This window comes from Siphateles boraxobius, unplaced genomic scaffold, assembly GCF_051911475.1.
Source record: "Siphateles boraxobius isolate OS27281-9 unplaced genomic scaffold, OSU_SipBor_1 13, whole genome shotgun sequence".
In the NCBI taxonomy this organism is placed as follows: domain Eukaryota; kingdom Metazoa; phylum Chordata; class Actinopteri; order Cypriniformes; family Leuciscidae; genus Siphateles; species Siphateles boraxobius.
In genome coordinates, this window is record NW_027508733.1 from 28,999,027 (window position 1) to 29,014,224 (window position 15,198).

At 36.3% G+C, this 15,198-nt stretch overlaps 1 protein-coding gene across 1 annotated transcript in view; it reads right to left on the minus strand.

Moving 5' to 3' along the window:
* Positions 1 to 5,078: 5,078 nt before the first annotated feature.
* LOC143736244 (uncharacterized) overlaps positions 5,079 to 15,198 on the minus strand; it is a 39,511-nt gene continuing 29,391 nt past the window's right edge. Inside the window, exons 3-4 of the mRNA XM_077226967.1 lie at positions 5,447 to 5,511; positions 5,079 to 5,194 (exon numbers count right to left, since the gene is read on the minus strand). Of these exons, the coding sequence (XP_077083082.1) occupies positions 5,105 to 5,194; positions 5,447 to 5,511 (155 nt within the window). The 3' untranslated portion in view covers positions 5,079 to 5,104. The remainder of the gene's footprint in view (positions 5,195 to 5,446; positions 5,512 to 15,198) is intronic.

A 15,198-nucleotide genomic window follows, 5' to 3' on the forward strand; every position in this document is an offset into this window, starting at 1 on the left:
ATGTCTGTTAAAGAGATACTTCACCCCAAAAAAGTGCTGTCAGCATTTTGTGAGGACCATCACTTATTGTGCGAGCTTCACATGCTGAAGGAAAAGTTTGGTACTTAAAATAAAAAAAATTAGAATTGAACTTGAAATTTTAAAGTGGAACAACAGAAATTATCTTGAAGACGTATTCCAATCGGTTTTACTTGCAACTTCGAAAAATCATGTTTTACAGTATAGCGCTTAACAATGCTCTCATGAACTTATGAATGACAACTGACCAGAAGAGATAGTTTATAGTTTAAAATACTAGGGCTGGGTAAAAAATATCGATTCTCCGATTTTAATTGATATTCAATTTAACGGAACGATATCGATTTGGGAAATCCCAGAACTTTGCCTTTCTTCCTGAAGATGTCACCTTCTTTCTAGATGCTCCACTATCTATCTATCTATCTATCTATCTATCTATCTATCTATCTATCTATCTATCTATCTATCTATCTATCTCACCTGAAAATTATAGTAGCCTATACACCTCACAGCCTGTCACTGTATTATGCTGAATTCCAAAATAAAAGTATGCCTGAATAAATGAAAGATGGAGAGTAGGCCTACACCTTCTCACAGTGTCAACTACACTGTTTCAGGACAGTCTGATGTAATATTCCAAAAGAAGAGCCCCCAAAATTCATAAATACGGTGTTTTGTCTACATTCAGAAAATCGTAAAAAAGAAAACTAGTCATAGAGGAATCAGTGATGCAGACTGTGGAGCTACTCATTGAAGGTTTGTGTGAGAGAGAGAGAGAGAGAGAGAGAGAGAGAGAGAGAGAGAGAGAGAGAGAGAGAGAGAGAGAGAGAGAGAGAGAGAAAACAAAGTGCCAAGTTCTTAGAAAAATACTCAACGTTGGTTTCATATGAACCTCAAACAAGTTAATACCATGATACAAAAATTTAATGTGGTGTAACCATTAAGTGAATATAACAGAATATACATGTACATTTTTTGTTTTTTTTTTGTTTTTTGTTTACACATCATGAATGATTTAAAAGTTTTTTGGAAGTAACACCATGTGATATTTTACAATCTTAACTATAAAAATGTCAAAATATAACCCTGACCCCAACTAAATTATATTAGAATAGAATTTTATTTCAAGAATTTAAAACCTTTTCATCACAGCAGATGTGTATCCTATGTTTATTTTATGTATAAACGTTATTTTAAAACAAAACAGTAATTATTTGAAAAAATAATTTTCAAATTATTTCCAGACGTAAAAAAAAAAAAAAAATTCTCATTTACTACATCTCAATATATAGATGCTCACGAGTTGTAGGAAAAATGAATTAACAAGTAAATCTTTTCCCCCAAACTTCCGCTCAAGCTTCTTCAGATCCTTTTCATGCGTTCCCACATGGGAAGAATGAAACACAAATTAACTCCACACCTCCTCAGTTTATTGGTCAGCTACAATTACAACAAGTGCTTCGGATAACTTGCAACATTTCCATGCATATCAGTCAAAATCGAAACCTTACATGAATGGCACGACCTCGGGGCTTGAATCTTTAATTTGTCCCCTTACATTTAAGAGTAAACAATCATTCTGACCTCCTCCCAAAAATACTCTTTTGATAAGCATTGAATATCGTGTGGCACAAAACTAGAAAGTCTACTTTCTAACACAGCCCCGGAATCAGATCATCAGTTAAAGGGATAGTTCACCCAGTCAGTATTTACTCACCCTCATGTTGTTCCAACCCCGTAAGACCTTCGTTCATCTTCAGAACACAAAGATATTTTTGATGAAATCTGAGAGCTGTCTCACTCCTTCATAGGCTGCTATGTAACTGAATCTGCCGGCCCAGAAAAGATAGTAAAGACATCGTTAAAATAGTCCAAGTGACTACAGGCTCAACCTTAATTTTATCAAGCGACGAGAATACTTTTGTGGGCAAAAACTCCCAAAAATAACGACTTTATTCAACTATTCATTTTCTTCTGTGTGGGCCTCTGACGTGAGTTCACGGGAGCGCCACGACACGTGTGAGAACTGAGAAGATGACACAGATGGGTCTCGATAATATAGTGTTTAAAATGGTTCTAAAATGTGCATTTCCTGGATGTCCGAATCGTGAGAAACCAACAAAAAATGTAAAAGTGCCTTACCAATGCTACAAAATGAATGGCTTACCTTTCAAACTTTCCCATCAAATGATCGTGTCATCTTCTCAGTTCTCACGCACGTGTCGTAGCGCTCTCGTGAACTCACGTCAGAAGCCCACACAGAAGAAAATTAATAGTTGAATAAAGTCGTTAATTTTAAAAAAATTTGGCCACAAAAGTATTCTCGTCGCTTGATAAAATTAAAGTTGAGCCACTGTAGTCACTTGGACTATTTTAACGATGTCTTTACTATCTTTTCTGGGCTGTAGATGCAATTACATAGCAACCTATGAAGCAGAGAGACAGCTCTCAGATTTCATCAAAAATATCTTATCTGTCGGACACATAACGGTAATTAATATGATTAACCTTTTGCTTGATTGTTATCAAACAACTAATAATGTGTTATTAATGTTACAAAAACGATGTTCCCGTTCGCCGTCTCACAGTCTGACAGCTAAAAAACAGCATCCTTACCAACGCTTTGAACAACTCCGAACGTCAGTGGAGAACGACTTATAGTTCATCATAACATCGTCATATACATCATACACCCGCTATATAGCTAAATCTACCTGATTTTTCATTTCAACAGAAAAATATAGGCTACCTTCTCTTGAGACCCCTGCTTCACAGCATAATAATGACGATTTGCTAAAGCCCGCCGGCACGTTCACTTGATTGGTTACAAGGTAGTTTGTGAAGTCAGAAACACCAGCGATTTCAAACCGAGTTTTTGAGACTGTCTTTGGTTCACTGCAGATTTGAAGGGAAAATATTTAGGAATGGTGATGACTTATAAATTGGCACATTGTGTCTCTTAAAGGTGCAGTGTGTGATTTTTAGCAGCATCTAGCGGTTCGGTTGCGAGTTGCACTAAGGGCTCAGCGCACTGCTCACCCCTCCCTTTCGAAGAAGCTACGGTGGCTGAAACTGGACAAACATATCGTCGTCTAAGACAGCAGAGAATAGCCAGAGTAAGCCAAGAGTGTGTAACATTAGCTGCGTTTACATGGACACTTATAATCGGATTGACAGCTCAATCGGACTAAAAAACCTTCATGTAAACACCTTAATAGATCCAATTGAGCTCGATCCGATTGAAATTTCGATCCGATTGAAAGGGGTGGTTTACTCCTTTTGTAATCCGATCGAGAGAACATGTAAACACTTGATCGGATTGAAAACCGAAACTAAAAGGACTGCGCATGTGCAATGACGTTGAAATAGCGTAATGACATATGACGCAGGTAACGAGCTGTTCTTCCTGTTGAATAAAGTGAATATAAATGAGTGTTCCGTTATTAAAAAATTCTCATTTCACTCAGTGTCTGTGAAGTGAAGCAGGACAACGTCCCACCAGTGCTTGTTTCAGATTATCATCCATGGACGACTGGTTTTGGGCGCGGGGTTCTACTGCGTGATCCATATAAGCAGCACGGCAAAACGGTTCATGCTCATCGTCTCCAAATCATGACCAGAGACGGATAAATATTAAGTCTGCTGTTTAAAAAAAATAAAGAACCAATAGAGGAGAATAGTTATGCGCGAACAGCGGCATATTCGTGCAGTGCGCATGTCAAAAAATCAATTCCGATTTGAATCTTGTGACATGTAAACGCGCACATCAACCCGATTACTTTATTTACCGTTCATGTAAACACCGTGTTCGGATTCATCAATCGGATTGATTTCATTCCGATTGAACCATGTAGACGCAGCTACTGTCACTGTTTCTGTACTACAATCCATTATAAACCACATCATGGATAAAGTTTACAAAGCCATAGTTAGATGAGGATCAAGGGTCTTAATATATAATGTAATAATAGTAATTAGCTGATTGTCTCACGAACGTAACCAGCACATTTCTCCCCCCATAGCAAACCCATAATACAGCGAGGGAGAAGAAACACATTTAACTATGCAACTATATATTTTTTCTAACAGGGTAGTAAAAGTTTAGCTGGCTAAATATGAGCTGTTACTGTGGCTGAGCTGGTTAAAGCGTAAAGCCTTGTTTAAACTCGACGCGTCCGCATGAGCCCAAAGGTGCGTGCGGCAAAAATGACGTGATTGTAACAGCGCGCTCCTCCGCATCCCCTAGTCACCATTTACTACACACAATAGGCTTTTTTTCTCTGATTTTGAAAACTCTTCGCGATCGACTTAAAATGCTTCCAAGATCGACTTGTCGACTGCGATCGACGGGTTGGTGATTCCTGTAACGTTGTTTTACGGTCAATGACAAGAGTACTAATCAGCTGTCTCACGAACGTAACCAGCACATTTATCCACACATAGCAAAGCCATAACACAGCGAGGGAGAAGAACTAAGTTACATGAAACAATCCAACCACATATTTTACACCACTGACAAGGGAAAAGTCACTACTCGCGGTGTTTATGGCTAGCTTCTAGCTTTCTGCTGCTTCTCTTTCAAGGTAGTGACAAAACGCGCTCTGTAACGCTGTTTGTTCGCTGTCGGCTACGGTAGAAACATGACACAATATGTCGAGCTTCATAGAAGGGGATTCCCGCGGTTATGTAAATATAAATGTCTCATTCTAAGGTAATAAAAACATTACGGTTTATTAAGTAAGTTCTTTATACACCGCTGAACACATAGTTATGGATGTCATATTGCATTTCTGTTAATAGATACTCAAATTTTTTACACATTGCACCTTTAAAGCATATTAATTACGCGACATAGACATAAACAACATTAAAAACTTGATATATATATATATATATATATCAAAAATATATAACAGAAATTATGAAGTATAACAAAAAATATAAAAAAAATTATGAAAGATATATAATTTATGAAAAGCCCTTGCCCTGAAACAAATGAAGAATTTTCTATTAGGTTATGTTCTCCCATTTAATGTTCTCCCATTTAAAAATTATATGTAGGTACACTTTGTATTAATAATGTGTATCACATCCTACATTGGCTGTAGACAGTAGTGCTCTGCTCCTGACTAGACCTGGTGTTACTGGAGCACATGAAGAAATCAACTTCAGCACACTGAAAGAGAACATATTATATATAGTATGAATGGCAATATACAGTCTTCGAGACATAATGTACTGTCAGTCGGTCATAAACATTTCAGATCACTTTGATTATTTAGATTCTTTACAGATTCTTTACAGTTGCACTGTAAAAATAACCAGGATAATAGAGGACAAAATAAGATAACATATATTATTGTTATATAATTTTTATATATAAATGATATATACTCATTATTATAACACATAATATTGAAGATCTTACCTGTGGATTATTTGAGTTTTGAGCTGCAGATTTTCCAGTTGCATCAATGAAGCTCTTCACCATACCTGAAACAACAGATGAAAAATCTTAATTCACAAATTATAATAATCTAAACAATTAAAGAGTACATAGGATATTGTTACATTTGTGTATATATAGAGTTTGTCACTTTGTAGTTCAAAAACACTTTTACTGTAGTAAAACAAGAACAAACCTATTAATGCAATGATCAGAAGCACATTCAGCAGGACAGATATGATGATGGTCATATTTCTCCATGATATCTGGTGTTGTGGAGCGTCTGTAATATTCTTTTGGACAAAGTCTGTAAAAGGTTTGCAGTTCAATCTTTATTCAGTTTCAGTCTTTAACAGAACAATAAAACTATTATTAGTTCTTCATACAGTATATTCAATATGGAATCCATCATGTGGTTTATAAAGATATGATATAATAAAATAACTTACCGCTGATGTAGATTTTGGTGCCGTTGTTGAATTTTAGTGGTTTAGTTTTTACACAATAATAAACTCCTAATTCATCAATGGTGATATTTTTGACGAACAGACGACTGTTAGTTTTCACTGAGTATTTGTGTATAAAGCTGCTTTTTTCATATTCACCTCCTTCAACTGTGCTTTCAAAAGTGCGTAAGATAAACACTGGAGGATCCGGTAATTTCTGTTTGTACCAGTAAATCTCCTCTATATCAAGATCACAGGTTATAATCACATCAGATCCTAAAGTTACTGATATGTTTGTTAGACTCTCTGTGGCTTGATACAACATGAACAGATCTATGACAGAAAGAAAAACACAATTATTGAGATATAAAATCAAAATAAATCTGACTCAATCAAATGTGAATGAGAAACTCACAGATCTGCAGCTGTATGATCTTCATGATCTGATCCAGATGAATAATATCTGCTATGATCATTAAAACATCTCGTACTGTGAGCGGAAACACAAACCTCGACCACACAGACAAGAGCGGAAGTCAGAGATGACCTCATGATTACAGGTATTTATTTATTTTACATTCCCAAAATAAATGTGAAAATAATTCTTCCAAGCTTGATTTGTTTTCTGACAAAGTGCAATTTGAAAATGTAAAGAATATACATTTTTTAAATACTACAAAAGAAAGTTTAACACCAGTGTCTATGGGGCCAAACCAGTAAAACAGCGTTATCTAAAGGAGACCCTGCAGTTGCTCTGCTGCCCTCTAGAGGCGGTAAATGGAAGTTTCCCACTCAATTTCACGGCTGGAAGGCTCTGTCACTTGAGACTCTATTTTTGGGGTTCTCTGAGAACATGATCATTCAAACATCTCGTACTGTGAGTGGAAACACAAACCTCGACCACACAGACAGCCGTCCCAGTCCACCAGATACTCAAGGCGGCCACCACGGATTCGGAAGTCCAGGATCTCCTTCACAGCGTAGATGGGTTCCTCGTCATAGATTAGTGGTACGGGGGCTCATCACTGGGACCAGGCTCTGTGGAAGGAACAGAAATAGAAATACGGTGAGGTTTCAGTTGGGATACGTGGCATGTGGGGTGAATTATGTACTCTGCAGGGAGCATGAGTTCATATGTGACATGGTTGATTTGTCTTACAACCAGGAATGGACCGATGTACTTGGGAGTAAGCTTACGTCAGGGCAGACAGATGTCCCATGTCGAGAGCCATACTAGCTTAGCTCTTGTCTCTGCGCACTGCCCACTGAAGATGGTATTAAGCTTTGTGCCACTCCCTCTCACTCTCAGTGGTTGATGGAAGTAACATCAGAAGGCTCACCTGACCAGGGTAATAATGGAGGCTGAAAACTGTTCATGCATTGAAATGGAGTGAGATCTGTTGTTGGCTGTTGGAGGGAGATCTGGGCATACTTGGCCTAGACGAGGAACTGGTTCCAGGAGTGCTGGTGGCTCTGGCTGAACGGGCTCAAAAAGCGGCCGACCTCCTGCACATCTCTCTCCGTCTGCCCATTGGACTGTGGGTGGTATCCAGACGTGAGACTTATGGTCACACCTAGAAGGGAGAAGAAGGTCTTCCACCCTCATGAGATAAACTGTGGACATCTGAAGAGTCTGGTTCCAAAACGCGATAAACGCCATTTAAAAAAAAAATTGAGTTACTGCAAAAATCAGTATTGTATCTGGTCGGTATTGAAAAGTCAATGTTTATATGCCTATATGCCTCTCCCTTTCTTTCCAAACCACAACAAACGCCAGTCTCCCTTTTCTGCAAAATGCGATACATCCGCTCAACCAATCACAACGCACCATTCCACGCAATGTAAACAGTAACGGCAGCGCTTTAAATACACCTGGCTTCCCGTGTTTTTCTTATTTATTTTGTACCTACTTTTCGATCAATTAATCGAATTAATCGAATTAATTTCGAATTATTTACGCGAGGAGTAAGTAGGGCTGGGTATCATAACAAAATTTTCGATACCGATACCTTGACTTCGATACCGGTTCCTGATCGATACTTTTTTCGATACCAATTTTATGAAACCAGTTTTAACAATATAACAATACCTAAAAAAAACTTATTTTTCAGTCAGTTTGTTGACTTTTTTACACATATTTTGAGTATGTAAAAAAGCACCAATGCTAAATTTTTCCTAATCATTTAACAACATGTATTCTTTACTTCAATTGGCTCATTTTTCTTAATGCATTGTTTAACAATGAAACTGAATGAAAATTAATTGAAATGCATTACACACAGTCACCTCTGATAACAGATCACTCTAAATTGTAATTTAGACACATGCATTTTCTGTAAAGCTACTTTGAAACGATATGTATTGTGAAAAATGCTATAACAATAAATTAATTGAATTAAATATAGGCTACTGGGGTGCGGTATATATGCCTCGCGCTCAGCACACATGAAGCTTGTCGCAAAGCACTGGTGAAAGTAGCCTAATGATTATGGATGTGTCGGGAAATGATAGCAAGGAGATTTTTTAATTGTTTATTAATGAACAAGTGTTTACAGTGTGATGGCAGCAAAGATGATTATTGCGATGCTGACTCGTCATTCCTGCAGTAGTGAACGTGCGCGCGCGCCTATATGGATTAGGTAATCAAACTATTTATTTCGAATTGTTTCGTTTAAAAATAGATATATTTTGACCGTATATAGGACTATTCCTCATGTCTGTGAGGCAAGTATCCTATACGCTGAGTTTCGGTTCAATTGTGACGCGCTCCAGTTCTTGCAGTCGAAGACGGAATAAATTTCTACTCTCAAGTGTATTCTGTGCGCTTTTCTTATGATGTACCGTGTTGCCTTCTGACATAGGTAGGTACACTTTTGATCATTTCCACATATTTTCTATCTATCTGGGTTGGGACGCTTACACACACACACACACACACACACACACACACACACACACACACACACACACACACACACACACACACACACACATGTAGTGTTTCCATGTTTTATGGGGACTTTCCAAAGACATAATGATTTTTATACTGTACAAACTGTATATTCTATTCCCTTACACTAACCCTACCCCTAAACCTACCCATCACAGAAAACTTTCTGCATTTTTACATTTTCAAAAAACATCACTTAGTATGATTTATAACAACCCATTCTCACTCCCAAGGCGTCAAAAACTGAAGCATGGTCAAGCGCCCGAGGCGTCACATATCAGACGCCGAAGGCGCCCCTTGGCGTCACTCTGTGGCGCATTAGGAACTCCATTGCTTTCAATGGGAAACCTGTGGCGGCGATAAGAGACGCGAATTGTATCAGTAGGAAATAGCGTCGAAGAAGTCTCATTCCGAACACATCGCGATGTTTGGCATCGGGTCACGTGTGCCAGATGTTGGTAAGTAGTCGTAAATACGCTGTCCAAATAATGTTTGCTATAATGTCTTTTCTGTTTGTCGATATTAATCAGATTAGCTCTCTCATGTTCAGTCACTGCATTATATCTGCCATCTCCACGGAGTCTTTGCGTTTCATTGGTTTCTAATTCAAAACACATTACTAAACTAACGTGATTAAACACTGTCTGCCACGTGACGTGCTATAACTTAGGCCTAGACCTTCAATCAGATATGAAATATAATATATTCATATCAGGTTCAAAGTAGATATTAGTTCCAAAGTGGTATTTGTAGTAGAAGCGCAGTAAGCACAACACTTACCATGCTTTTACCTCAGTATTTTTAGTTTTAAAGTAATATTTGTTGTAAATGCATAGTAACCACAACACTTACCATGCTTTTACCACAGTATTTGTAGTTTTAAAGTAATATTTGTTGTAAATGCACAGTAACCACAAAACTTACCATGCTTTTACCACAGTATTGGTAGTTTTAAAGTAATATTTGTTGTAAATGCACAGTAACCACAAAACTTACCATGCTTTCACCACAGTATTTGTAGTTTTAAAGTAATATTTGTTGTACATGCACAGTAACCACAAAACTTACCATGCTTTTACCTCAGTATTTGTAGTTTTAAAGTAATATTTGTTGTAAATGCACAGTAACCACAAAACTTACCATGCTTTCACCACAGTATTTGTAGTATTAAAGTAATATTTGTTGTACATGCACAGTAACCACAAAACTTACCATGCTTTTACCACAGTATAGGTAGTTTTAAAGTAATATTTGTTGTAAATGCATAGTAACCACAAAACTTACCATGCTTTTACCTCAGTATAGGTAGTTTTAAAGTAATATTTGTTGTAAATGCACAGTAACCACAAAACTTACCATGCTTTTACCACAGTATTTGTAGTTTTAAAGTAATATTTGTTGTACATGCACAGTAACCACAAAACTTACCATGCTTTTACCACAGTATTGGTAGTTTTAAAGTAATATTTGTTGTAAATGCACAGTAACCACAAAACTTACCATGCTTTTACCTCAGTATTGGTAGTTTTAAAGTAATATTTGTTGTACATGCACAGTAACCACAAAACTTACCATGCTTTTACCTCAGTATTTGTAGTTTTAAAGTAATATTTGTTGTAAATGCATAGTAACCACAACACTTACCATGCTTTTACCACAGTATTGGTAGTTTTAAAGTAATATTTGTTGTAAATGCACAGTAACCACAAAACTTACCATGCTTTTACCACAGTATTGGTAGTTTTAAAGTAATATTTGTTGTAAATGCACAGTAACCACAAAACTTACCATGCTTTTACCTAAGTATTGGTAGTTTTAAAGTAATATTTGTTGTAAATGCATAGTAACCACAAAACTTACCATGCTTTTACCTCAGTATTGGTAGTTTTAAAGTAATATTTGTTGTAAATGCATAGTAACCACAAAACTTACCATGCTTTTACCTCAGTATTGGTAGTTTTAAAGTAATATTTGTTGTAAATGCATAGTAACCACAACACTTACCTTGCTTTTACCTCAGTATTTGCAGTTTTAATGTGTCATTTGTTGTAAATGCACAGTAACCACAACACTTACCATGCTTTTACCTCAGTATTTGCAGTTTTAATGTGTCATTTGTTGTAAATGCACAGTAACCACAAAACTTACCATGCTTTTACCTCAGTATTGGTAGTTTTATAGTAATATTTGTTGTAAATGCACAGTAACCACAAAACTTACAATGCTTTTACCTCAGTATTGGTAGTTTTAATGTGTCATTTGTTGTAAATGCACAGTAACCACAAAACTTACCATGCTTTTACCACAGTATTGGTAGTTTTAATGTGTCATTTTTTGTAAATGCACAGTAACCACAACACTTACCATGCTTTTACCTCAGTATTGGTAGTTTTATAGTAATATTTGTTGTAAATGCACAGTAACCACAAAACTTACCATGCTTTTACCTCAGTATTGGTAGTTTTAATGTGTCATTTTTTGTAAATGCACAGTAACCACAACACTTACCATGCTTTTACCTCAGTATTGGTAGTTTTATAGTAATATTTGTTGTAAATGCACAGTAACCACAAAACTTACCATGCTTTTACCTCAGTATTGGTAGTTTTATAGTAATATTTGTTGTAAATGCACAGTAACCACAAAACTTACCATGCTTTTACCTCAGTATTGGTAGTTTTATAGTAATATTTGTTGTAAATGCACAGTAACCACAAAACTTACAATGCTTTTACCTCAGTATTGGTAGTTTTAATGTGTCATTTGTTGTAAATGCACAGTAACCACAAAACTTACCATGCTTTTACCTCAGTATTGGTAGTTTTAATGTGTCATTTTTTGTAAATGCACAGTAACCACAACACTTACCATGCTTTTACCACAGTATTTGCAGTTTTAATGTGTCATTTGTTGTAAATGCACAGTAACCACAAAACTTACCATGCTTTTACCTCAGTATTGGTAGTTTTATAGTAATATTTGTTGTAAATGCACAGTAACCACAAAACTTACCATGCTTTTACCTCAGTATTGGTAGTTTTATAGTAATATTTGTTGTAAATGCACAGTAACCACAAAACTTACAATGCTTTTACCTCAGTATTGGTAGTTTTAATGTGTCATTTGTTGTAAATGCACAGTAACCACAAAACTTACCATGCTTTTACCTCAGTATTGGTAGTTTTAATGTGTCATTTTTTGTAAATGCACAGTAACCACAACACTTACCATGCTTTTACCACAGTATTTGCAGTTTTAATGTGTCATTTGTTGTAAATGCACAGTAACCACAAAACTTACCATGCTTTTACCTCAGTATTGGTAGTTTTATAGTAATATTTGTTGTAAATGCACAGTAACCACAAAACTTACCATGCTTTTACCTCAGTATTGGTAGTTTTATAGTAATATTTGTTGTAAATGCATAGTAACTACAACACTTACCATGCTTTCACCACAGTATTTGCAGTTATAATGTGTCATTTGTTGTAAATGCACAGTAACCACAAAACTTACCATGCTTTTACCTCAGTATTGGTAGTTTTATAGTAATATTTGTTGTAAATGCACAGTAACCACAAAACTTACCATGCTTTTACCTCAGTATTGGTAGTTTTAATGTGTCATTTTTTGTAAATGCACAGTAACCACAACACTTACCATGCTTTTACCACAGTATTTGCAGTTTTAATGTGTCATTTGTTGTAAATGCACAGTAACCACAAAACTTACCATGCTTTTACCTCAGTATTGGTAGTTTTATAGTAATATTTGTTGTAAATGCACAGTAACCACAAAACTTACCATGCTTTTACCTCAGTATTGGTAGTTTTATAGTAATATTTGTTGTAAATGCATAGTAACTACAACACTTACCATGCTTTCACCACAGTATTTGCAGTTATAATGTGTCATTTGTTGTAAATGCACAGTAACCACAAAACTTACCATGCTTTTACCTCAGTATTGGTAGTTTTATAGTAATATTTGTTGTAAATGCACAGTAACCACAAAACTTACCATGCTTTTACCTCAGTATTGGTAGTTTTATAGTAATATTTGTTGTAAATGCACAGTAACCACAAAACTTACCATGCTTTTACCTCAGTATTGGTAGTTTTATAGTAATATTTGTTGTAAATGCACAGTAACCACAAAACTTACCATGCTTTTACCTCAGTATTGGTAGTTTTATAGTAATATTTGTTGTAAATGCATAGTAACTACAACACTTACCATGCTTTTAATGCCTAATAATTTAAAATCCAAAAATTGTAAGGTAAATCTGTAATTTTTCCTTTAAATAATCCTATATATTATACATAATGATATTTTATTTTGTCTTTTTTTCAGCTGAAAAGACCAAAAGGGCCTTTCGGACTCAGTCAGCTCATTATTGTTTGAGGAGAAGTAAACGGGAGACGAAAAGCTACAAAGGCAAATATTCACAATGGTATGTATGTGTTGGTTTTAACCTGTAATCAAACATTTTATCAATCATTTGTTGTTTCTTAAACCTTGTCTTACAAAACCCATAGCCCAATCAGTACAAACATAGTCTCTAAGTCTTAATAATTCACAAGATTTAACAAGTTCTCAAATTCATACGATGCACATACATATTTGTATACTCGTACATAATCCTGCAGCTTTTACTCCTAGTGCTGTCATTGGCTACTGCCTCAATTCCTGTACATATTTATCGCGATATTTGCAAATCAGTTGCAGATGCCCCACACACTGTCAGAAAGTTTATATTAATTGCATTGTATTATTTAAAATTATTACAAATTGGACCCTGTCTGTTGATGTTCCAATGATACATGATGTCTCTCCACACCTCATGACCTACCTCTGTCTGTTTGCAAGAGTGGAAAAGCTAATCTGACTTGTCACACGACATCAGATACTCGATTATTTTGTCATGATCAGATCAGTTACACTGCTGATAACTGTCCCATTTGCATGTAAATCGTGTTATTTTTGCTTGCTATTAATGACATACTTTTAATCATGCCCACATATCAGTAAACTTATTACATAAATGCATTTAACATTTAATTATCCAATCTCTTTACAGAAAAATATCCCACAGTTATGGTTAAACTCACAACATCATCATCAAGTCCTGTGCTGGGCACATTGGGCAACAAGTGTCCTCCAACGTATTCGATCCGTGGACTAGTTCTCCAAATCTTCCCATGGGACACTGACATTCTTCAGGTGTTCGTGAAACATCTGTCTCCATGTCTTCCTTGGTCTTCGCTGTCTCCTGCATCCTCCTGGTGGTGTCCACTTCATTACTGTCTTTGTGCGGTGTCCAACAAATATTACTATAAAACTACCAATACTGAGGTAAAAGCATGGTAAGTTTTGTGGTTACTGTGCATTTACAACAAATATTACTTTAAAACTACAAATACTGTGGTAAAAGCATGGTAAGTGTTGTGGTTACTATGCATTTACAACAAATATTACTTTAAAACTAAAAATACTGAGGTAAAAGCATGGTAAGTGTTGTGCTTACTGCGCTTCTACTACAAAAACCACTTTGGAACTAATATCTACTTTGAACCTGATATGAATATATTATATTTCATATCTGATTGAAGGTCTAGGCCTAAGTTATAGCACGTCACGTGGCAGACAGTGTTTAATCACGTTAGTTTAGTAATGTGTTTTGAATTAGAAACCAATGAAACGCAAAGCCTCCGTGGAGATGGCAGATATAATGCAGTGACTGAACATGAGAGAGCTAATCTGATTAATATCGACAAACAGAAAAGACATTATAGCAAACATTATTTGGACAGCGTATTTACGACTACTTACCAACATTTGGCACACGTGACCCGATGCCAAACATCGCGATGTGTTCGGAATGAGACTTCTTCGACGCTATTTCCTACTGATACAATTCACGTCTGTTATCGCCGCCACAGGTTTCCCATTGAAAGCAATGGAGTTCCTAATGCGCCACAGAGTGACGCCAAGGGACGCCTTCGGCGTCTGGTATGTGACGCCTCGGGCGCTTGACCATGCTTCAGTTTTTGACGCCTTGGGAGTGAGAATGGGTTGTTTATAAGCTGTTTTCCTCATGGGAACCAAAAAATGTCCCCACACGAACAAGGATTTCAGATATTGCCATTCTTATGGGGACATTTCGCCACTCTAGAGCCTTGCCCCCCTAGCTGCCCCCCTAACTTTGATGATCCAAAAACTGTAAGAAAACTGTAACAAAAACAGCGAGTCACGTTAGCCAAAATCAGCGGTAAAATCGCTCCCTCGTGATTTGTAAGAGCACTCTTCCTTTTGCTTAATAAAAATATAAAATATTG